General features: G+C 58.6%; 4 protein-coding genes across 6 annotated transcripts; 1 reads left to right on the top strand and 3 right to left on the bottom strand.

Annotated features, from left to right (window-relative positions):
• Nucleotides 1–185: 185 nt before the first annotated feature.
• On the bottom strand, nt 186–6164 carry RIC8A (RIC8 guanine nucleotide exchange factor A). The gene is made up of 10 exons (XM_058690200.1): nt 5807–6164; nt 5534–5581; nt 4859–5446; nt 4312–4403; nt 3402–3552; nt 2238–2333; nt 2008–2152; nt 1789–1933; nt 1321–1440; nt 186–969 (listed from the first exon to the last, which is right to left on the bottom strand). The coding sequence occupies exons 1-10, from the start codon at nt 5888–5890 to the stop codon at nt 849–851; spliced, it is 1590 nt and encodes a 529-aa protein (XP_058546183.1). The 5' UTR covers nt 5891–6164; the 3' UTR covers nt 186–848.
• Nucleotides 6165–6226: 62 nt separating this feature from the next.
• BET1L (Bet1 golgi vesicular membrane trafficking protein like) lies at nt 6227–11824 on the top strand. 3 transcript variants are annotated; one of them, XM_058690212.1, is made up of 4 exons: nt 6264–7694; nt 8838–8924; nt 9204–9260; nt 9405–11824. In XM_058690212.1, the coding sequence occupies exons 1-4, from the start codon at nt 7527–7529 to the stop codon at nt 9570–9572; spliced, it is 480 nt and encodes a 159-aa protein (XP_058546195.1). In that variant the 5' UTR covers nt 6264–7526; the 3' UTR covers nt 9573–11824. The 3 variants fall into 3 exon arrangements, with proteins under 3 accessions (XP_058546197.1, XP_058546195.1, XP_058546196.1); XM_058690213.1 differs by having other exon boundaries at nt 7546–7694; nt 8833–8924; XM_058690214.1 differs by lacking the exons at nt 9204–9260; nt 9405–11824 and adding an exon at nt 9042–9197 and having other exon boundaries at nt 6227–7694.
• A 1201-nt stretch (nt 11825–13025) lies between these two features.
• Nucleotides 13026–16950, bottom strand: CIMAP1A (ciliary microtubule associated protein 1A). The gene is made up of 7 exons (XM_058690211.1): nt 16766–16950; nt 16248–16364; nt 15650–15850; nt 15203–15304; nt 14904–15025; nt 13970–14110; nt 13026–13372 (listed from the first exon to the last, which is right to left on the bottom strand). The coding sequence occupies exons 2-7, from the start codon at nt 16354–16356 to the stop codon at nt 13283–13285; spliced, it is 765 nt and encodes a 254-aa protein (XP_058546194.1). The 5' UTR covers nt 16357–16364; nt 16766–16950; the 3' UTR covers nt 13026–13282.
• A 1094-nt stretch (nt 16951–18044) lies between these two features.
• SCGB1C1 (secretoglobin family 1C member 1) lies at nt 18045–19367 on the bottom strand. Its single transcript, XM_058686601.1, has 3 exons — nt 19313–19367; nt 18508–18707; nt 18045–18077 (listed from the first exon to the last, which is right to left on the bottom strand). Exons 1-3 carry the CDS (start codon nt 19365–19367, stop codon nt 18045–18047), a joined length of 288 nt encoding a protein of 95 aa, XP_058542584.1.
• Nucleotides 19368–19947: the final 580 nt, after the last annotated feature.

The following is a 19947-nucleotide window of genomic DNA, read 5'->3' on the forward strand; positions in this document are numbered from 1 at the left end:
CACATCATCCTGACCCCTGGCTCCCACCCTGCGTGTGCTCCCTTGGGCACTGTTTCACCACCTGCCGTGCGTTTAAGAGAGTCCTCAGAGAGGGTCTGGTGGCCTCCACAAGAACAAAAGACATGAATGATGATCTAGGAAAAGGACTGAATTCTGAGAACAATGAAATTAATTCCTCACACACATTCTTGCTCGAAACTCTTTATTCCAAGATATTTCAGTGATGCTTTGTGGTACACGACAGAAATCCAGACTTGTGGTTTTACGAGGTGCGTTTCCCTTCGTGTATTTGTCTACGCCAGTGGGAAGCCCAGGATTCCACTGTCACAACCAGTGAGAGCTTGGCTGCTGTGGACACTTATAGCAGAGTGCTGAGCGAGGACCAAGAACGCACAGGAGGCTCCCAGTCCTGAGCTCAGTGGGGACAGAAATAGAGCATACCTTGAAAGTATGTTTCTGACATTAGGATACAGGGTCCTAGCAAGTTCTTTTCCTGTCAGCTGCAGCGCCTGCCTGACAAGCTCTGGGCCGGTATGCCAGCCCTGGACATGCTTGCCTGTGCATGTGCCCATGCTCAGCTCCTGCCCCCAGGCAGCAGCCTCTGCACACATCCTCTTGGCACACGAGACCACCTCATCTGTGGAGATCATGGTGGAGTTCCCAGAGTTGCAGCAGGACAAGGCCCTCATAGTCCTAAAGATAAGAAATTGGACCAGAGACAAACCATTAACAGAACTTTGGAAGTAAAGAGAAAAGGGTCTCCAAGCATGGCTTCCCTGGGTCACAGTCCCAAGGCCATCTCTGGAAGCAGCACCAGTTCTGAAGGGGGAACAGAAGAGTGGGTGTCCTCAGTCGGGGTCTGAGTCGGGTTCCGAGGAGAGCTGCCCTTCCATGGTCTCACAAATGGCATCCTGCAGGGATGTGAGCTGACCCCGGGGACTCATCCCCATAGGCTGGATGACTCTGTGCCTGTGGGGGAAAAGCATGGTGGGGAAGGGGCACGGCATGTGGGGCAGAAGTCGGGTTCACCCCTGGCCAAACAGGCCTGAATCCAAACTGCTACCCAGTGGCTTTGAGACCTTATGCACTCTAGAATTCTTATTTCTCCAGGTCTCAATTTTCGTCGTCTACGAAACAAATGTAATACCAACCTCAAGTCTAATCCTTTCCTGGGGCATTTCCTGTTTCCAACCTTAGTAACACAGCCTTGCTAAGCCCAACTTTAACCCCACTTCCTGGCGCTCACAGGACCGGACACGGGTCCTAGGCTTCTGTTCTCCCTTCTCCCAGCTGTGGGCCCCTCCTTGACACAACACGTACCTGGAGAGCTTGTCAAACATGTTCACCAGCTTCATGGCCTCATGTTCCTTCTGCTCCTCTGTCATGCCCTCCATGGGGTTGGGCGGTTCTTCCTCCACCCTCCCGGTCACTGGGTTTATGCTGCTTCCCAGGGGAGGGATTGTGGGGAACGCATTAGCGACTCTCTAGGACAGGAGGCGGCTGCACAGGGTGGGTGGAAGCAGGGCAGCCACAAGAGGGCTCTTTCCAGGAGCAGCAAGGACCCCAGCCCCTGCTCGGGGGATATCCTGGTCCCCCGACTGCCTGGCCCCACTCAGCCCACACTCACAAAACATCCTGACATCAAGACAGGTTACTTATGCGACCAGTGCCTGACTCCCCAAAAGTTCAGCCATCTGTCATCTTGTCCCACCCACCCTGTGAGTCCATATGGGTGTGGGAACAGGGACCAGGGTGAGTGAGGGGAGCCGAGGGTGTAGGGGCACACACCTGGCCTTGGCTTCTTTGTACTCCTCTGTGTCCGTGTCCTCGTCCTCCGAATACTGGCCCTCAGGCCGGCCCCCAGCCATGAGGCCCCTGGCAGCCAGGAGGCCAGCAGCGTTCCCGTAGCCCGTGTACTTGATGAATCGGGGCACTGAGAAGCAGGGCAGAGATCAGTGTGTGAGGTGGCTGGGAAGGATAGGCGCTGGGCCAGATCCTGCCACTCACCACTCTCCGAGCACAGGACAAACAGGAACTCAGCTGCCACTCTCTTCACGTCAGTATCCAGGTGCGTCATGAGGCGAACAAGCTTGTTCCGCAACAGCTCCCCGACCTCGGGCCGCGTCCTCACGTCCCGCAGTGGGGGCAGCACCTGGGGAGGCAGCCGTCCCTCAGCCTGGGCCTGCAGCAGCTGGGGTCTGTAAGCAGGGTCCCGCCCCGGCCCCTGTGCCCCATACCTGGGCCTTCAGGAACTTCCTTGCAGGGCGGTGCATGCGGGCACACTCCGTCAGTACGCTCAGCACGGGGGCCACGCTCTCTTTCAGCCTGTGCGTCTGCAGAGGAGCCTCTGTCACTGGGGCTGTGCCCCCACCTGACTTGAAGTGGGGGGGGGGGGGCAAACACACGCACACCAGATGGTCCTGGCAGGAGGTGCTCAGGAAGAGGCCTTGCCCTGGTTAGTCAGCTGAGGGGCCAAGACTGGGCACATTCTTGTGAATTTGTGTGAATTTCAAGAGGGCCACAAATGGAACTAAACTTAGGATGCACTCACATGCTCTGTGACCTGGGGCAAATAACTCATCTGCTCTCACTTCCTCGCCTACATACCAAGGTTGCACGGGAAATACAGAGCATTCAGTTATTAGCACACCACTGGCACATGACCTGTCCTCAGAAAACAACAGCCAAAACACAAAAAGAAAATCTCTACTCTGTGGGCTTCATGGATCCAGAGAGCTCCTGTCCTTCCCCAGCTTTCTCCCTAGTTATCTCCCTGGACCCCAACCCCAGCAGCAGCAGTGGTAGGGACAGTCACAGCCATCACATCCAATGCCAGGCATTTGTAATCCAGCTCACAGCATATGTGCGCAATGTGGATTCTGGAGGTGTCCATCTAATCCCACTCCCTTGCACTCTGTAGCTTGTGTGATGTCTGCAAGCTCCCAGAGAAGCTGGTCAGAGGTCTGGCCAATGTCCTGTGTGCAGGCCCAAGAACCAGGGAGCCTCTGGCTCAAGATGCCTGTGGGTCCCTGCAGGGATGCTTGTTCCCACGGGCCACCTGTGTGCAGCAACACTGAAGTTCTATAGTCACAAGCAAGGGCTGGGGACTTCTCAGATCACTCAAAAGAGATCCACAAAGAGATCTAAAAGGTAAGTACTTTGTTTTAAAACTCGTGATAACCAACGAAATGAAAACCTTCAAATATGTGTGTGAGGGTCCCCATATTTCTCAGGGAGGAGGAGTCTGGTGGCTGGACCACAGAGCAGATGGAGAAATTGCCTGACTCACACTGTCAGGCTGATCTCCACTTACCAGTGGGTACCGTGAAAAAGCACGGACCACAGCTGCTGGGGAAAGTCAGAGCCACTGAGGTACCCACACAGTAGATCCCTCTGCCCACCTGGTGCAGACGCTTTTCTAGGAAGCTGAGGAGGACATGAATCACATCCATGTTTGCTCCCAGGAACTCCAGGGAACCTTCATGTGGCTCCAGGGTAAGAAGGACGTCCAGACACTTGAGGGGCAAATTTCCCAAGAGATTCACTGTGTGGCTGAAGACAGATGGGGGAGAGGGGCTTGGTAAGTCTGGTCCCCCTGCACAAGTACAACCCTTGGTGCCCCCTGCAGAGGCCACATGTGATGTGAACTAGCGTCCAGGGACTTAATGGCCAGCAAGAGGCCAGAACTTAGAGTAGGACTAACCTCAGAGGCTCATCCCACTCAGTGGGGTGAGTTCCCAAGGAAAGGGGCACCCTCTGTCTGGGTTGAAGCACCACAGACACTCTTGAAAGCCAGAACCTGGGGGCACCTGGGTGGCTCAGTCAGTCAAGAGTCCGGCTTCAGCTCAGGTCACGATCTCACAGTTCGCGAGTTCAAGCCCCACATTGGGCTCTGTGCTGACAGCTCGGAGCCTGGAGCCTGCTTCAGATACTGTGTCTCCCTCTCGCTCTCACCTCCCCTGCTCGTGCTCTGTCTCTCAAAGATAAATAAACGTTAGAAAAAAATTTAAAAAAAAAAGCAAGCCAGAACCTGCCTAAACACAGGTCATGGAGAAGAGAGATGAATAGCCACGTTGCCCTGTAGATACCACACTGCCTGTTGCTACCACCCAAGTTCCAGGGACACGTTCCCGTCCGCAGATCCAGACACTTGTCCTGATCACGTAGTACTGCAGAGACACACTGATGTCTGGTCCCAGCCAGACAGATGAAGACTCTCTAGGGTGGCGCCTAGCCCACAGCCAGAGCTGGGAAGCACTGTTCGGACACGCAAACACACTTCCCTTCCATCTCAAGAGGCTGCACCCTCACCCGTGAAACTCTTCTGTGCGGTCTCCAGCAGCAGCGACCATCATACAGTGCCGCAGAATAGTCCCCAGGTGCCGATAAAGGGCAGCATCTTCCTGACCAGAAAGAAAGGTGTTCTTGTGAGAGGAAGCACCGCTCCAGGATCATGTGCAGAGACCATGCATCTCCTCTACTTGCCCTCTTCTACTCTACCTTGAGAGTGTTTCTGTGATCAAGAACGTCACTAAGTCCTCTCGGGATGAAGTCACAGTGTACTCTAGCCACATGGTCACGGCCTCATGGTGGAAAATCTCCTACAGCCTCCCCACGCACCAAACAGCCCTCCTGCTAGGCTGGAAGAGCCAGACATGCCCTCCACCTCTCTCAGAAATCTTCTCCAAGGCTCCCTGCTCGAAATGTGCATCTCCTTGCCTCCTCCCGATAAGCTAAGAGCTCCACCTGCCCTCTCCCCATCTGATGCCCAGAAACTTGCCAGTATTCCTACAGGCAGACAGATCCAGGAAACGTCCACACTGCTAAGCTCTACCCACGGACTCAGGTCAGCCCTCACCTCATCCACTTCCCTCTTAATGGAGTCAAAGGTGATGTTGAAGAGCACTTTGAGGATCTCCATGGCCCGCTCAGTCTCCTGGGGAGGAAGGAGCTCAGGAGGGCCCCCATCAGGGGTCATTCCCAGTGTCAGCTCCAAGGCAGCAGTCAGCAGGCGCACCCCCTGCAACTCCTGAAACAGCTGCTGGCGCGCATCAGTGCGAAGTGCCGTGAGCAGGAAGAGGAGGCGCAAGTCAAAAAACTGGACTTCGTGTGGGAAGCTGCTCTTGTGATACAGCCCCACACGCTCTGCGAGCCTCACCACTAGGCGGGCTTCTGCGGCCAGCACCTGTGCCACCGGGCTGCTGAGCACGAGGTTGCACAGGCACTTAAGGGACTCGAGTACAACGTCCATGTCCAGAGGCTCAGGGACGGACCCCTCCAAGGCGATGCCAGCATAGGAGGCAAGTGCCTGCAGGCTCTGGCGGCTGGTGAAAGGCTCCAGGCAGCTGCGGTCTCTGGTCAGGATGCGGATGCTCTGCAGCCAGGTGACGCGGCGGGACGGTGGCAAGCCCCGCTCCAGAACCGCGACCAGCAGCTCTGCCAGTCTCTGTGGGCAGGAAGAAGAACGGCTCCACCAGGCCGCTTTTCCCGGGACCTCCCATCCCTTCCCCTTTACCCCTCGGTCAGCACCCACCTTCCTGTCCTCCTGTTGGGCATCATCAAACGTGAAACTCTGGGAGTTCTGCAGAGAGACCCAGGGGCTCAGGGGCACAGATCCACACCAGGCAGGACCCGCGCTCCGTGGATGGGAAACAGACAGCGCCCCGCCCCACCCGCCCAGCAGCGAGCGCACCCGGACTCTCTCCCGGTAGCAACTCCTCACCGACTCGGCGCCCCGCCCGCCGCGCTCGCGCCCCACCCTGCCCCACCTCTTCTTTCGTGTACCACGTTCACGGCTCTCGCTCACCTCCCGGTTGTACGTGCGCAGAGCCTCCATAATCACATCCTCCTCTCCCGTCTCCACAGCATCCGCAACCACCCGGGGCTCCATGGCGTCCCCGGGATACCGCGCTGGGCGGGTGGGAGAGGCTTGGCTTTCCCACTCCAGGATGAGCCCGCTCGCTCCGCCCTGACTCGCCGCGCGGGGGAAGCCGGGATAGGGGTGCGCGGCGCCGCGGGGCGGGGCCAGGACCGCGCGCGGGGGAAGCCGGGACCGGCGTACGCGGCGACGCGGGGCGGGGTCTGGGTTGTGCGCCGGGGAGGTCGGGACCGGCGTGCACGGCACCTCCCTCGGGGTTGTATTAGGGCTGCGCGCGGAGGAATCTGGGATGGGCACGCGCGAGGTTGTGGGGCGGGGCCGGGGCTGCGCTAGGAGAGGCCGGGATGGGCGTGCGTTGCGGCTCTGGGGTGTGTCAGGGCTGCGAGCTCCTTAAGGTGGCGAGACCTGGACCAGCTGACTGGAGCTTGAAGATTTTGCCCGGAGTTAGCTGGGGTTTCAAAGATCCTACTCGGTGATCGTCCGACTTTGGGGCCGAGTAGCCTCCGAACCTAACAGGGACCCCTGCTTCTTGGACTGGAATTCCCAGCAGGCGAGGACCTCAGCCCGCCCTACCAACCCCTCCCATCCACGCCCCTCTTGATGGACCGAACGAGTGGAAGTCGAGGGGAAAGTCCAGGTGGAAAAGAAAGGACTTTGCAGCCCGGAGACCACCTGATGTAGTAAACAGGGGTTTGGGTGCCTACTGCATGCGAGGTCCCTGCTTTCGTAGAGGTTGTGTTCCAAAGGTGAACACAAGGAAACACGGACAAATAAGACGCCGATAGGCAGCCATAGTCCTGTGATTTAAGAAAAAAAGGCGGAGAGCCTGGTGGGCCGCAAAGGGATCTGATGAAATGCCACTTTTGGAGACTGGACGATAAGAAGTGATCTGGGGGAAGGTCATGCAAAACAAAAAGAGCAGATGGGAATGGTCGTGGTGGGAGAGAAGCAGACCTCCTTGAAGCTTAAAGAAAGGGGAGAGTGGGGAGGGGTCAGGATGAAGGCAAAGCATTATTTTGTGCAGCAACTTCCTGGGTGTGTAACCCAGACACAGTCTGGCCTCGACTCAGCTTCCTCTTTTGAAAAGCAGAGATGGTAGAAATTGTCGTTTCAGTGTGTTGTTAGGAGGAATAAATGACACAGAGCAAACGCTCCAGTAGGGTGGGGAGGTATCCACTGTGCAACAAGCCTATGTTGACTATCTCCTTCGCACCGCGCCCTCAGCGCCCGGGTGCAAAGGCAAGCGCCCGGTTCCTACTGTCCCCGCCCCCCCCCCCCCCCGACCCTTCGTCTGGTTCATTTTCCTTCAGAGTGCTTCCACCCCTGCATCTTCTGCAGCGCCCGCTCGCCCCAGGCCTTGATCTCCACTTTGTGCCACCGGCAGTAACCGGGGCCGGGACTCCCACCGCAACCTGGCGGAGGCGGATGCCCATTGAGACCCCTTCCAGCCTATCTCGCCTGATAAAGGGCCTGGGAGCGCTTCCTACGGAGGACCTGACCCCGCCTTCAGCGCGGTTGGCTGGTAGTAGTGTCTGTCAACGCAGTAATTGCCAGGGGAAAGCACCAACCAGCAAGCGGTCCCCAGAGCCGACGGCCCGTCCCCTCCCCTTGTCCGGCGGCGGAACAGACCTCAGGCGGATTGGCTCCCATGACGTCACCCCGGCGGCCGGACCTCGGCCGGAAGTCGGCGTGCCCGGGCGGAAGGGGCAGGGCCGCAGGGCCCTTCCCGCTGCTGCGCCACGTCCGCGGAGGCTGTGGCTGTGCGGTTGACGGAGACCCCGGCCGGGGCCGGGAGCGATGGCTGACTGGGCGCGGGGTGAGCGCGGGGGAGCGAGCCGGATGGCGGCGCGGCCGGCCGTGGACGATGCGGCTGCCCGCTGGAGCCGCCTCCGTCCGCCCCTGCCCCGCCGAGTGGCCGCGGCGGGGAGAACTGCCGGCGGGCGGAGCCAGGCTGCGCGCGGGGGGAGGGGTCTCTGGGGCCCTGCAGGTGCTCCTGACCCTGCGAGGTCGTTCTGCCTGGGGCCTCTGGCGGGCCACGGGCCACAGGTCCCGGAAGCTGGCGTGGGAGAGGAGGCTTTTGCGTGGTGGGGTGGCCTAGGCTGGCCCGTTTGCCCTCGGGGAAGCCCCTGTTCTCATCTGGGATTGGGATGCTGATGGCCTGTGTCGCTGGGCTCTTGTAACTGTTAGGGGGTTAACGAACATGAAGTGGTTGGCAGGACGTTAACAGCCTTTCTTTTGGGGTTTGTATTCATCAGTGATTCCTAAGGCTGTGCCTCGGTGGCATATTAAGGCATCCTGGCCGCCGCAAAATTGCACTCCGAACTTGGGGGGAGATGGTTCCCACCCACCTGATGTGACAAATTCAGCATCACTAGTCATGGGTCAGGGCGTCCTGTGAGGTGTGGGGTGTAGAGGTGAGCAGACCTAGGGCCTGCACTCAGGATCGACCTCAGCCCCCGCTTTTGGGTGTTGGGAGCTTTGCGAATTTGTTTCCTCTTTGGTCACTTGTCATCTCTTCAGAACCCAGTTCATGGGCCATCACTGCCAGGGCCTTTCTGCTTCCCTCCTGGGTGCTCTTCCTGCCAGAACTAACTATCCCATATATCCTTATGATGCCATCTGTGGAGGGATCATGCAGGTTCTGTGACAGTATCAGAAAGTGCTAGTAGGACTGTACCCCTTTGGGGTGCCTAGATACGTTAAAGGACATGTGCTCACATGACAGGTGCTCACACGCACTATCCTTTACACAGCCCGTCATGTGTGACGTCCATGCACTGGATCCCGGGTTAGGGTTGGGCCCGCTCAACAGATGTGAGCTCAGTCCTCTGAGACTTCCAGCATGGCTGGGTGGGATTGGAGTGAGAGCCCTGAGGCCACAAAGGGCTGACATGCAGGGGTCAAGGGCAGTGCTCACAGGTGGATGCTCCCCCTCAGACTCTCCCTTCTCGCAGCTCAGAGCCCCGCCGCTGTGGAGGAGATTCTAGACCGGGAGAATAAGCGGATGGCCGACAACTTGGCTTCCAAGGTCACCAGGCTCAAATCGGTCAGTGGTGGTCGTCCCTTCACCTCCACCTAGCACCCTGGAGTGGGGACCAGAGGGAGGGTAGAGGCTGGGAAGGGTTTCACGTAGTTCCCATCTTCCTTGTCTCATCCATGGCAGCGTTCATCCGTGTGAGGTCCAGGTGACACCTGAATCCTGATCTCTGCTGGTGGTACTGTGTGTGGCAGAGTTGTTGGCAGGGTCTGCTGGTCTTACGGGGGGTCAAGCGCCATCCAGTGTCCCTTCTCTGGCCTGACCTTGCCCCCTCTGTGTCCTGACCAGCTGGCCCTGGACATCGATAGGGACGCAGAAGACCAGAACCGGTACCTGGACAGCATGGTAAGGGTCTGCAGTGTGCGCAGGCATCGCGGTCAGCTCTGCCCCACACTGCCTGCTGTGCAGGCTCCCAGCGTGCCTGCAGCACCTGCGTGTCGGTCGTGGAGATGCCCCCCCTGTGTGACTGTGCTGGGATTCCTCCCTCAGGACTCGGATTTCACAAGCATGACAGGCCTGCTCACAGGGAGTGTGAAGCGCTTTTCCACAATGGCGAGGTCTGGGCGAGACAACCGGAAGCTTCTATGTGGTATGGCCGCAGGCCTGATCGTGGCCTTCTTCATCCTCTCGTATCTCCTGTCAAGGGCAAGGACATGAGCCACTAGGAACTGGCTTCTGTGAGTGCCTGGGGCAACCAGGGTCTCCCCCTGCCTGGTGTCCTGGGCTCCAGAAGACCTACGTACAAAATACTCCTTTGAAACGATGATCGTGGCTTGGGAATCTTTTTCCTGTGTGACTGGGAGTTCGTGGCTTCCTCTGACCCCGTGAGCTCATGTTGGCCGGTCCCATGTGTGTAAGGGTCTCTTTCCCTTGGAGAAACCAAGACCCAGCTCTCTGTACTATTCTGGGTGTTAGAGGCTCTGGCAGAGCAGGTCTGACCTGAGCAGCTGGGAATCCTGGACATGGCTACCTGTGGCTAGCAGCCTTCCCCTGTTCCTTGGGGCTTTGGCGTTTTAAGGCTCTGTCCCATCCTTGTGTCTGGGTCAGGCCACATCTGAGATCTGAGGTGCCTGGAGCTGACACAGGAAGGGGGTGTGGCTGTGAACTTTGAGCACCATTTCTACTCAGAGATGGCTGATACTCTTGGCTAGAGCTGCTGGGCATGGGTAGATCAATGTTGAGGGTTCCGCCCTGAGGCCTTGCCTGCCCTCCGGACCCTCGGGAAAGGGCAAGGGGTCGTGGATGAAGGAGTGGACTGCAGCCTTGGCTGGAGGCCCTGGGCCCTCCCAGTCCTTCTGGATCTCACAGTCTTGTATCCAGGAGAAGAAACTCCCCATTTTCTCAGGATTCGAGAGCTACCCAACACCAAAGGTGTATTTCCGCGAGACCAGACCTTTAGAAGCAGTTCTGTCTGGCATTTCAGAGTCAGGCAGTGTGTGTGTTGAGGGGGGCACCTTCTGTGGGTCAGGACAGGAGGCTTCCCTACAAGGACTCTCTTCGTAGGACCTATGGGTCGCTTCTGGAGTGTCAGCAGGCAGCTTCCCATCCACCAAGCGAGGCCCTTTGACAGTGAGTACCACCATACTGTGGGGACACTTAGTTATTCTCACATCCCTCTGCAGACTGCCCTCCATGCCCACCCACCGTTCGTTCCCTGGGCCCTCACTGCCCACTTGGCCAGCCCCATGTTCACACAAACCGAACCACAGGCCCAGCTGGACCAGTGGCATCTCACCCGCTGGTGAGATGTGGTGAGGTGTCGGCACCCTTGCTTGTGCACGAATACATGTAAGAAACGATTCATTGGCTCTGTGTCCTTCCCCGTCTTCTGTCATCCCAGGTACTCCCTTACTCCCTGAAGACTGTTGGCGCCCTGTCCACCTCCTTGCCCGGGTCACACACGTTGACCACACGTCAACTCTCTTGGCCCTACCTTGCTCTGGTCTCCAGCCCTGGGCACTGCCCCTGTGGCACTGATGCCTGCCTCCCCTTCCAGCAGGATCGGCCTGTATCCTCATATGGTCATTCCATTGTACCTGCTGGCCCTCTCAGCCTCCTGGAGGAGGAGGATCCCACCTTCCTACTTCTGAGTGTTCTGTTCTGACTGCCTCTGCTCCTCCAGGTGCTCGTTTCTCATCCAGTGAGGTCGGCTTACATGCCTCCGTGTCTCTGGGACTTCACTGTTTCCCCTTACTCCCTGGCATTCTCAGGCTCCCGTGGTCCTGCCTCCCTTCCCAGTCGCCACACTCTATGGCTTTGACTTAGTCCTCTGCTCATCTCACCTTAAATCTTGCCATGGGGGCGTGCCCACTGGCCACTGTGCTGGCAGCTGCTGAGGGCACTGCAGACACACCCTCACCCTGCATCCCCCACTCTGCCTGGGTTTGTGGTGCTGACTTCACTTTCTGAGAACATGCTCCATTGTGGGAGCCACACCACACTAAGCGAGCTGTGCCTGCTCGTCCTGCCATGGCAGGCTAGTTTCCATTCTGCACTTGGGTGGTCTTGCTGAGTGTTTTCTGCTGTCTCCCTGAGACCTCCAGCTGTAACGTTCTCTCCTAAAGTTTCCATCTCTGCTTCCAGCTATTTTGGGGTCTGGGTTTTAGTTCCTTTCTGATTGACCTTTTGGTCTCTCATTCTCGTCGCATTGGGATGGATTCCGTGAGGGGGGCCTGGCAATTTTGCCAACCTGTCAGAGGCTTCACCCTCTTCCTGCTCAGCCTTGTGCACTCAGCACCTACTTTTGTGCATAGGCGGGGTTTGCTGATGTTGGTGCCTGAGACTAGTAACCCAAGAAGGACCCGGGGACCCAGTCTGTGCCAAGGTAGCTGCCAGGCTCTATCCCGCAATTCAAGGGCAAGGCATTTACCAATAAAAATTTGGAATAAACAGTTTCATGATGAAGTAAACACTGTCTTTGGTGTCCTCATTTCTTTGGGTGCTTGAGAGTTTCATCTGGAACTGACTCGGTCCACAGACAGGCCATGGACACTGCTGGTCCAGACCCCACTTCTTCCCTCTCTGGTTCTGCCTTGTCCCTGTACCCTCCCTCCCTCCCTCACTTGGCCCCTGCCACCCTAGGCAGGTGGTCACAGGCTTACCACTTTCTCTGCCAAGTTTCTGTAACTCAGATAGGGTGATGATAGTATTACTCCCAAGGGTTAGATGAATAAATGTGAGGTGCTCAGAACACCGAACCTGACGTTCCTGCTGGGCCAGGGTCCGCAGCCATATTGTGCTCTGTGTGGCTATGGCTGGCAGGCTCACGGGGACAGCAGGCAGGACCACCCATCTTGAGGTCCTCAGCGACCTCCCCAAGGTCAAGGTGAAATCCAGACTCCATTCCTCAAGGCCTGGCCTTAGACTCCAGGCGGCCTCTAGAAATGCCTGTTTTGGGCCTCACTCGGATACCCCCTTCCTGATCCTCGTCCTCTTGTGCTTCTTGTGTTGCCTTTGCTGCATAACAGATCACCTTAAAACTTAGTCACTTATAGTGATTTTTGTCTTTGGATCACTGTGGTTGGAATTTGAGACCCGCACGGTGGGGACAGCTCTCTGCCTAGAACATTAAGGCTTCAGCTGGGAGACCCGAGGCCAGGGCTGCTGTCACCTGAAGGCTTGCTCACATCCCCGCTGGTTGATGCTGGTGTGAGCTTGCGGTCCAGCTGTGCTGGCTGCCTGGATGTTGATGTGGCCACACCACGTGTTGGGGGCACACCATGGTGTGAAGTGAGCGAAGGGAGGGGGATACACAGGCAGAAGCTGTTTCCTTTCTATGTCATTGCCTGGCGTCAGGAGTCACAGTATCACTTTATTCAGGGTGGTCACAGGCCCTAGTCCAGATTCAAGGTGGGGACCCAGATCTCACGGTTGAGAGTGAGTCATGCAGGCAGAAGACCACATAGGAGGGGATAGGTGCTTGTGTGACCATCCCTGGAGTGTACGACGAAATGCGAGGTGAAGGGCCCGAGGCAGAATTAGGAGGGTGGGCGCCCGAGGGTCCCAAGCCCTCCTCTCTGCTCAGACCCCAAGCCCTGGAAGCCAGGGTAGGACCCAACAGCCTATGTTGGGGGGGGGGGGGCAGCTTTCTGAAAAAGCTTGATTCTACTGTCAAGACAAATCCATTACTAATGGGATCTGTGGTTTATTAAACATGTGGGCACAGCAGGAAACAAGATTAGCAAATGGGAAAGCAGCATAGAAAAAATAACTGGTCACAACTGTCCAAACAGGTATGCTCTGCCCTACAGGGCCAGGCTGGCCACAGCCCAGCTTGGGGAGGAGGCGTCCCTAGCTCACGGCCCAGATGTGGGAACATGATGTGCAGAGGCTGTGCTGTGGGTGATGGGGTGCGGTGGGGGCCAGGGCTATTCCACATCCACCACGAGGGGCATCATGTAGTCAGAATGTTTGATGCCGAAGGTGACGATGGGGGCACAGGGCTTGGTCACTGTCACCTGGGGAGGAGAGGCTGTGAGAGGCTCTGGCACCCCTGCCCCTGCCTGACAGGTTCTGCCCTCCCTGGGGTTAGAGCTGCTGACAGTGGCTTCACTGTCCTTCCTGAGCCCTGGGCTCAGGACCAGCGCCAAAGCCACACTACTGGGTTTGGTGAGTGTTCTGCACACTAACTGTCACTGGTGTCTAGGGAGGCAGGACCTGCCAGCTGGGGAAATGGTATGTCAGGAAAGCCTAGCATTCTAGGGATACATGGACACTGTGCCCCCCACAGGCTCACAGGCCCTTCCCCCCCACACCCACTCTGGGCTTGCTCCCCAACTACTCCTCTGGCCTGTGCCTCCCCCTGCAACCAGGCTGTGCCCCTGCTGACTTCACACCCCCGAGATGTATCCCCCAACAGCTCAACCACACAGGTTGGCCTGTGTTCCCGGCTTCCCAGGCTGTGCCCCATCACCCCCTCTGAGTGGTGCCCCTTCTCCCCCCCACTGGGTTGTGACCACCCCTATGCCCTCTGGGCCATGTCACCATCCCCACTCCCTCCTCACTGTAACTCCCCACCCCTCACGCCACCCCTCTGGGCCCTGTTCTTCCTGGACCTTCTCAGGGCTGTGGGCTCCTGGTCCTGGCTTGAGGGTCTTGTCCCCTGGGGGCTCCACCCGGGCTGCCATGGTGTATTGTGGAGCCTTGAACTTTGTCACCTGCACATCCGTCTGGCGGTAGGCTGCAGGACCTGGGGTCTGGAAGGTGAAAGAGGCTCAGACAGGCTTGGCCTGCCAGGACACGTGACCCAAAAGGGTAGGCGGCCAGCATTGGACAGTGCGTTTCAAGCCTTGAGTCACTGTGTGTCTGTGTGTCCAGGGGTCCCTTCTGTCTCCAGACAACAGTCACACTGTGGGATGATCTTCTCTGTGTGGGACATTACTCCTCTACTGAAGCCTCACCAAGGTGATGACACCTCAGTGTGTGTCAGTCCCAGGCTTGTCCCTTTGGTGTGTGCAGGAGAGGCCCCTTTGCAGCTGGGATTCTGTCCTGTGGGATTTGATGGCCGTGGGCTGGACTGGCGGGTCAGCAGTGCTGTGAAACCACTTTGGAAGTCTCCCCAGGCTCCTCAACCTCCTGAACACATGGCCACCTCAGGGCCTTTGCACTGGCTGTTTCTGCAGCTGGAACCCTCCTCCCCCAAATATCTCACATTTTACTCCTCTCCTTCTTATTTTCCTGCATGCCACCTTATCGAAGGCTGCTCCCACCCTCCCTGCAGCACTCCATAAATCCCTTCCTTGCTCCACTCCCCCGGCACTGTTGCTATCTCCGTCCTTGTCCATTGTCTGCCCTTCCTCATCCCAGGAATGTAACCTGGGGGTGCAGGGGACAGGATGGTGCCATGCATGTGGCAGACACCGGAGGGTGAAGAGCTGATAGGTTTCACTCTGATGGGACTGGGTTCTGGGGAGGAAGGGCCAGATGGACTGTCTCTGGGGGATGAACAGTGCTGTGCCTGGGGCGGGGGGGGGGGGGGGGGACCCTTGCCTTGTGAAGGTCGTCACTGAAGCTGCCCAGCTTGCTGCGGCCTTTGATGGAGAAGGAGGGTTGGGACGCCTTGCCAATGGTGTGGGGCCCCATGACCACAGGCAGCATGTAGGCGGCAGGGCCTGTGGGGCGCACAGGCAGTGAGTCTCAGTTGGACAGAATCCTGCATGCAGAGTCTCAGCTCCTTTCCTGAAGTTTGCCACTTCCAGGAGTGCAGCCATCAAGTTACCCTGTCTCACCTCCCCCACCCCCCGGGTCCCCACCTTGGTTGGATGTTGGCTATCAGGGCTGCTGCACACCTGGAGTGCTATCCACTCGGAAGGTCTTGGTTCGGGCAGAAATGGAGTGGCTGGGTGCTGAGTCAAACACGTGCTTGGCCGATTTCTCTGGAAAGTAGTCACCTGGCTCGGGAGAAGAGCGGAGGGCGTGCTGGGAGGGGATGGTGACCGAGATTGGTTAGGGGTGTCCCGGAGTTGCAGGAGTGGGCGGGACAGGTGCAGCTTTGGAAGGGGAAGGGCAGAGTCTGGTGTGGGCCTGGTGTGGGGACGTAGGCCAAGAAAAGCCCAAGTTAGAGCTGGGCTTGAGGGTCTCCGAGGGTGCTTTGGGCCTGATGGTGTCCCTCGAGAGGAAAAAGAGGGGACAGGAGAGCCAGGATGCCTGTGCTCCTTCACACCTTCACCTGGACAGGACGTGCAGTGGCCACCAGCAGGGTTGGGCAGGTCTGCAGCTGGGCCAGGCTCACTTACCGGGGCCAGGGGTCATGATGGTCTTGGTACAATAACGCCCCAGGATGGAGTAGGCAGGGCCAAGGTCCTTGCCAGTCCTCAGTATCTTGGGGTTCACGCTGTAGCGGGGCCCCGGGGAGCAGTTCTCTGCCAGGAGCATGGGGGCCCCGCGGAAACTGTAGGCTGGTGCACGCAGCTTGGTGGGTGTGTGCTTCACAAAGCCTGTGGGGCAGGGGTTCTGAGCAGCCCGGAGTAAGATGCCATCCTTCTCCCCACCTTATTGACCCCAGAGGGGTTGATGGGCTGGGAGTCAGGGATGAGCCCCCAGCCTTCCCAATGCCCTCCCTGCTCTGAGCCTCTCCAGGCCCACCCCCTGCCCCCACACAGACCCTCCTTAGGCCCACCTCAAACTTTCCCCAGACCCGCCCCAGACCCACCCCAGGCCCATCCATGCCCTCCCCAGACCCTCGTCAGACCTCCCTGACCCTCCCAGAACCTCGCAGACCCGCCCCATGCCCTCCCAGACCCTCTCCAGACCCTCTCCAGGCCCATCCCAAGCCCACCTCAGAGCTGGCTTCTGCCCCTACCCCAGTCCCATCCCAGGCTCCCAGGCTCTTACCCGTGGTGGGTGGAATCAAGTACTTGGGTCCTGGGCTGCTGTAGAGGGCCATGATGGGCCCCCGGGGGCGATGGGGCCTCCAGGTGCCCACCCATACTTCCTCTGCCATGGCTGGCTCTGTCCATGGATGGAAGGGTGACCAGGTGCTGGGAAGTCCCAACTCCCCACCCTATCCCTGTCTTGTCCCCACTGGTGGGCAGAACTGCAGGCCACAGCCTCCTCAGTAAGGTCTTGAGCTGGGGCCTACACAGAGGTTATGCTTGGAGCAGTGGGCTTGCTCTGCCCTCACCAGCCTCCAAGAGGAGGAGCATTAGACCCTCATGCACAATCTGGGAAGGGCTGTCTCCTCCAGCCTCACTGACCACACTTCCCTGGCTCTGCAGGGGCTCTGGGTAGGTTCCTCCTATTCAGGGGATGCTGGGCACCACTGGGCAGGGAGTGGTGGGCAAAGGTGGAAAACTTCTTGGCTGAGGCTGTGCTGTGGGGCAGGGAGAGGGCCACTCCAGAGGGGCCCTTACCTCTTCAGTCCAGGAGCTGCACTCAGAGCAACCTATGGACCGGGCCTCCTTGGAGGTCGTCCCGTCGCACTGGCCTCAATGCCAGGCAGTTCCCAAAAAAGGGGCATGGAAAGGAAGGCCTTTCCCTCTCTCTCCTCTTCCCAGGGGGCTTGGAGAATTGGGTGGGGGTGGGGAGAGATCCTGGCCCCTGAGCTCTAGAATGGAGCTCTGTGGGACAGCAGGTTCTAGATCACTATCTGTATGATGAAGACAATGGCCTCTGCCCAGGGGACCCCCACCCTCACCAGGCATGGCTCAGGTCAGGACTTTGCTCTGCTCCTCACTATGGTGGGTAGGGCAGAGGCTTGGAGGGTGGGAAAAGGGACAGTGAGGTTCTGTACTGGAAGGTGATGCCACAGGGCCCAGAGCTGGAGTGGCCAGAGAGCAAAGGTTGTGAGGGGCAGAGATGAACCTAGTCAGCCTTGCTCCCAGTGAAGACCACTGATCTGGGGAAACTAAGGCACAAGAAGGCTCCAGCAGTTGGGATCCTGGGTGAGGGTAGGGTCAGCGCTGGTTGGGGAGTTTGGGGGGTGGTGCTGAGCTGTTGCCCTTCTGCGGAACCTTTCCAGACCCTGCTCTCCCTCCTGTGCCACTGCTGGCCATGCCCACCCCTCGACCACGGGTGTCCTCAAGACCAGGTGCACTTTCTTCTCCACTTTGTCAAGGTTCCTCTTGGGGGTAGGGCTCGGGTCTGCACATCTTCCGGACAGACTCTTTCCTTGGGTGACTTTAGGGGGAATGCTTTCAACCCCTTGGACCTGTGCCAGGTGTATACTGTGGATGTTTATTGTCTTGGAATGACAGTCTTCAGACGCAGAACGCCCCCAGCCTGACCTCCCAGTTCTAGCCACATCGCCGGCCTGGGGCTCTTTGCCCTGCCTCCTCTGACGCACTGGTCCTGCACCCCACCGCTGCCTCTGTAGCCCTTCCTGCGTCCACTCCCCTGCCTGTCCGTCTTGCTCTGTCCGCCTACATGGGGGTCTGGTGGTTCTGCCCTCTGCGTGGGGTTACTTCGACGTGCATGCTCTGCGGATGTGACCCTGTGTCTGTGAATCCGCATATCCATGTGGTTGTGTCCCTGACTGTGGGGAGAGACAGGAGCCAGAGCCCGAGCTGCAGGAGGCTTTATTGATCGAACGGTTTTATAAGTTTACACGCAGAGAAGTGGTAATGGGGCAGTGTGGCCATTGGTGCTGGTGTAGCTGGTCCTGTGGCTGCTTGGAGACACGACTGGGGTCCGCTATGCATCATCTTGACTGCCCAGCACTTGCACCTGGAAGGCAGACAGGTGTGGGCCAAGAGGGCCGGGGGGTCCCATACCTGGTGATCGATAACTAGAAAGCCCCATCCTGTTGGGCGGGTAGGCTCAGGCCAGCCCCTGGAGGACAGTAGGCTCTGGCACACTTCAGCCAGTCCCCTTCTAGCAACGGCGGAAGTGGTGCGTACTTGTATGCGGGTGTGCCATATGCATGTATGTGCACTTAGGGGAGGCTGAGGCTGCTCTGGGGGATTGAGGTCTGGGATGGCCACTTCTGCTGACTGAGGCAGGTCAAGGTGTCTGTGGGGTGGTGGCTGTATTGGGGTGATAATCAGGAGTCATAGCATTTGGTGGAGGGCTAGTGGGGCAGGGCTGTGTGTCCTGCTGGGGCTGCAGACCTTCAGGGGATGGGGTGACCCCCCCGCCCCCACCCCAGCCTTGGTACCAGCAGTTTGACCAGCTCCGCCTTGTGCACAGGCTGTAGGCCATCGATACAGGACTTGAGCTCCGTCAGCGCTGCCTTGGCATCCGCATTGACATCGTACTTGCCAAGAGGTCCCTCATATAGCTCCTCTGGGGACCCCACCAGCAGCGTTTGCAGGAAGTCCATGAAAAAGTCACTGTTGTCATCCCCGATGGCTAGCCCTGTGAGGTGGGGGCAAGGTGACACCAGCACAAGAGAATTCCATTCCAGCCCACCCCAGACCTCCCAGCACTCCAGCCTCGGTGGTATCCAGACCTTCTGCATCAATGCCCACCTCACTTGCCCCAGATGTGCCCCCATGATCACCCTGCCTCACCTCCCCCAGGTCTTACTCCATAATACCCCCTAACTCTACCTGGCCACAGACCCCTCTTGTCACCCCTAGCCTCGGCAGCGTCTCCCACTCTGGGGTTCCCTGGCATTACTAGGGAAGGGGCGGCAAGCCCCTAATGTGGCTGGAATTCACCCTCTGAGTGAGGTTGGCTGACCTGGGGCTTGGAGGGTTGGGGTCAGGCTGGGCTAGGTTGGTGACATTGGGCTTGGTGACGCTAGGGCTGGGGCAGAGGTTGGAGCTGGGCTGGGTGGGGACTGGGGTTGGCGGGAGCATCGGGGGCATCTGCCCACATCTGTGTTCTGTGATGGAGGCCAGTCGGGCACCTAGGAAGGCCGCCGCCCATCCTTGTGAGGGGCCTAGTGCCTGGGTTTTAGCCCCCCAGGTTCCTGTCTGCCCCCACACATGGGCCCTGCTGGAAGCACACAGACTCACCGCAGGAGCAGAGCAGGGTGAGGGCCACCAGCAGGAGGGTGCTGCTCCCCTTCATGGCAGGTAGCAGAGCTCCCTCAGGAGCTGCCTCTGCAGGCTTTATGCCCCACAGGCGGCACCTGGCCTGGGGGCGGGCCCAACCTGCCCGTCAAGACCTTGGCAGTGAGAGCACAAGTTGGGCAGCCAGGGGTGTGTCCTCACCCTGGGCCCCCATGGGTGTCAAGGAGCAACAGGCTTAGGGTGCTGTGTGAGGGGCAGTCGGCTTGTGGTTGAGTTGAGTGGACATGGGAGAAAGTCAGATGTGAGGTCGGTGAGGAAGAACAGTGGGGGCTGGGGCATCACGGGCCTCCGGCCATGCCTGGCTTGTGGCTGAGGGTGACAGGTTCTGGGGTTGGGCTCAAGCCTTTCTTTTTGGCTGGGAATCCCTGCTCTGCTCAACATGCCTCAACATGCCACTGGGGCAGGGGTAGGGGACTTCCTGGGCCCGAGAGTCTGGGTAGTGGGAGATGGGCCCAGGGCTGCAGGAGGCCCGAGTGGATAGCAGGGTCCAGGGGGTGGAGGTCGCCTCAGAGGGACTGAGGGGAGAGGATTCGGGCCATGCCATCACGGCAGGAAGCGAGGAAGGGTCACCCGAAACA

This window comes from Neofelis nebulosa, chromosome 10, assembly GCF_028018385.1.
Source record: "Neofelis nebulosa isolate mNeoNeb1 chromosome 10, mNeoNeb1.pri, whole genome shotgun sequence".
Classification (NCBI taxonomy): domain Eukaryota; kingdom Metazoa; phylum Chordata; class Mammalia; order Carnivora; family Felidae; genus Neofelis; species Neofelis nebulosa.

Bases quoted from the DNA above. Each gene is read 5' to 3' on its own strand.
- BET1L (XM_058690212.1), top strand. From the start codon at position 7,527: ATGACGTCACCCCGGCGGCCGGACCTCGGCCGGAAGTCGGCGTGCCCG. The intron at 7,695-8,837 runs GTGAGCGCGGGG...CTCGCAGCTCAG, and splicing joins GATGGCTGACTGGGCGCGGG to AGCCCCGCCGCTGTGGAGGA. The intron at 8,925-9,203 runs GTCAGTGGTGGT...TGTCCTGACCAG, and splicing joins AGGTCACCAGGCTCAAATCG to CTGGCCCTGGACATCGATAG.
- RIC8A (XM_058690200.1), bottom strand. From the start codon at position 5,890: ATGGAGCCCCGGGTGGTTGCGGATGCTGTGGAGACGGGAGAGGAGGAT. The intron at 5,582-5,806 runs GTGAGCGAGAGC...GTCTCTCTGCAG, and splicing joins TGCGCACGTACAACCGGGAG to AACTCCCAGAGTTTCACGTT. The intron at 1,934-2,007 runs GTGAGTGGCAGG...CCTGCTTCTCAG, and splicing joins TGTCCTGTGCTCGGAGAGTG to TGCCCCGATTCATCAAGTAC.
- SCGB1C1 (XM_058686601.1), bottom strand. From the start codon at position 19,367: ATGAAGGGGAGCAGCACCCTCCTGCTGGTGGCCCTCACCCTGCTCTGC. The intron at 18,708-19,312 runs GTGAGTCTGTGT...CCCACCTCACAG, and splicing joins CACCCTGCTCTGCTCCTGCG to GGCTAGCCATCGGGGATGAC. The intron at 18,078-18,507 runs GTACCAAGGCTG...TCTGCCTTCCAG, and splicing joins CGGAGCTGGTCAAACTGCTG to GTGCAAGTGCTGGGCAGTCA.
- CIMAP1A (XM_058690211.1), bottom strand. From the start codon at position 16,356: ATGGCAGAGGAAGTATGGGTGGGCACCTGGAGGCCCCATCGCCCCCGG. The intron at 15,851-16,247 runs GTAAGAGCCTGG...CCTGCCCCACAG, and splicing joins CTTGATTCCACCCACCACGG to GCTTTGTGAAGCACACACCC. The intron at 15,026-15,202 runs GTGTGCAGCAGC...TGCGCCCCACAG, and splicing joins CCGAGTGGATAGCACTCCAG to GCCCTGCCGCCTACATGCTG.